Here is a 1794-nt window from a genome sequence, read left to right as displayed (position 1 = left end):
TAATAAAATAAATGTTTCATTGATTTTAAAAAATTGTGAAATAAAAAAATCCATGAATATTATTGAAAATTTATTGAAAATTTTGAATACATAAATTCTTTAATCATCTTATCATTGTCATGTTTATTTCTTGAAAATCTAGTCACGATATCAAACATTTTTACACCCCGACAGCGATTAAGGGCAAAATACACGCAAAAGCCACCACACGTCGCACTGAGGCTTCCCTGCAGTTGTAATGAATTAAAAGTCACAGTTTTACTATTTCTTTCGACAAAGTCATTAAAGCGAAACATATCAGGACTGGTTCCGAAGGAGTCGAAATGCTCAGCGTTATGATTACTTGAAAAGTACAATGCAATCCAATGCTCGCCAGAATTCTTTGATGTCGCCGTGTTTACGATATAAAGAGATGGGAAAGTCGCAACGTATTTAGGTAATCTATCCGCGGCGAAAACTCCTCGAAATAAGTCTTTAGTGAATTTATCCTTTTCCATAATTTTAGTTAGCTGAAACGTGTCCATTTTAGTTCAAAAGTACGGTTCTGTTTTTATCAACTTCAATCAGACTCTGAAATTCCGCGTAGACAATTACGGCAATAGTTTCGGGTAAAGCTGATGCGAATTTTATTTCAAGCCTTAAATTTCCGTTTCTAACTAAATGAAAATGAGCGGCGTTGCTCATCAAATCAGCCGTCAAATCGTACACGAAAAGGCAGTTCCCACCAACGTAATCTTCTCGACTTATATGATTTCCTTCGTCAATATTCCACTGACCAGTTTGAAGAAATAAATTAGCGTAAGCCTGTATGTAGCTATTCTCCGCGAAATTAGGAGTAAGCGGACGATGGGGAACGCTGTTTCCGTCCAGAAACAATCCAATGTGGTTTAAATTAAAATGCTGAAAGTTATATGGGGATAATTTTAAATCTCCTAGGAACGCGGTTTGACTAACCATCCCAATGACGACCTTATTGGGATTCTGTCCGGTAAATAAATGATCTTGAACCACACTCATGTTTCCTTGGGGGATCGAAAATGAAGTGCATTCGGTGCGCGTAATGGGGTATTTAGCTCTAGCCATCTGCAATACTTTCGCGTGAGATAACGGTATTTCCGGAATTAATTTAACTTTCCTTAGATATAACGAGGCAGATTTGATATCCAATTTGCATTTGACATCAGAGTGTAGACAAAATTCCGTGTTGGGTTTCCCGAAGACAAATTTTAAATCCACTAAGTATAGAAGATAGCGAGGTTGCTGACAAATGTCTAGATGGAGAACGCCGATCATATCGATAATTCCCTTTCGAGCAAATTCCGCTCTTTTCAAGAAGCCTTCGTTATTCCGAAAGTCATTAAATTTGCTCGCCGTGTCACGATAGAATAAGGAGCTGGTCAGATGACTCGTTTTAGCGGAGTCACCGAAAGTTAACATTGTTTGAATCATACTTTTATACGGATAATTTTAAGCCGAGGGAGTGACTGATTTTTCTTTTAAAAATAAATGAACTTCGGGAAAGAGGCTATGCAAAAACAAGTTGACGGGTGCGATATTATCTGCTGCCGTAGTAACCGTGCCATCCGCGGCAATCACGGCTGCTTTAGGGTATGTTCCATTTTCTTTTTTCACTTCCACCTGAACGTGAAGAAGAGTCTGCGACAAGTCCACGTACGCTTCAGAATTTCCACTAATACAAAACGTTAACGCCGAATTGTTGGTAATGCTCGAAACGGGATTGTATTCGACCCATTCGCCGCCGATAATTCCCGTTAGCGATAACGGGACTTGAAA

General features: G+C 38.7%; 1 protein-coding gene across 1 annotated transcript; it reads right to left on the bottom strand.

Annotated features, from left to right (window-relative positions):
* Positions 1-525: 525 nt before the first annotated feature.
* Positions 526-1437, bottom strand: LOC149956340 (uncharacterized protein F54H12.2-like). Its single transcript, XM_090166866.1, has one exon. The coding sequence runs from the start codon at positions 1435-1437 to the stop codon at positions 526-528; it is 912 nt and encodes a 303-aa protein (XP_090022992.1).
* Positions 1438-1794: the final 357 nt, after the last annotated feature.

This window comes from Leiobunum rupestre, chromosome 2 (genome assembly GCF_980474605.1).
Source record: "Leiobunum rupestre chromosome 2, qqLeiRupe1.1.hap1, whole genome shotgun sequence".
NCBI classification, from domain to species: domain Eukaryota; kingdom Metazoa; phylum Arthropoda; class Arachnida; order Opiliones; family Sclerosomatidae; genus Leiobunum; species Leiobunum rupestre.
This window is presented reverse-complemented; position numbering and strand designations above follow the sequence as displayed.

Excerpts from the sequence above, each read along its gene's own strand:
- LOC149956340 (XM_090166866.1), bottom strand. The coding sequence starts at position 1,437 with ATGTTAACTTTCGGTGACTCCGCTAAAACGAGTCATCTGACCAGCTCC.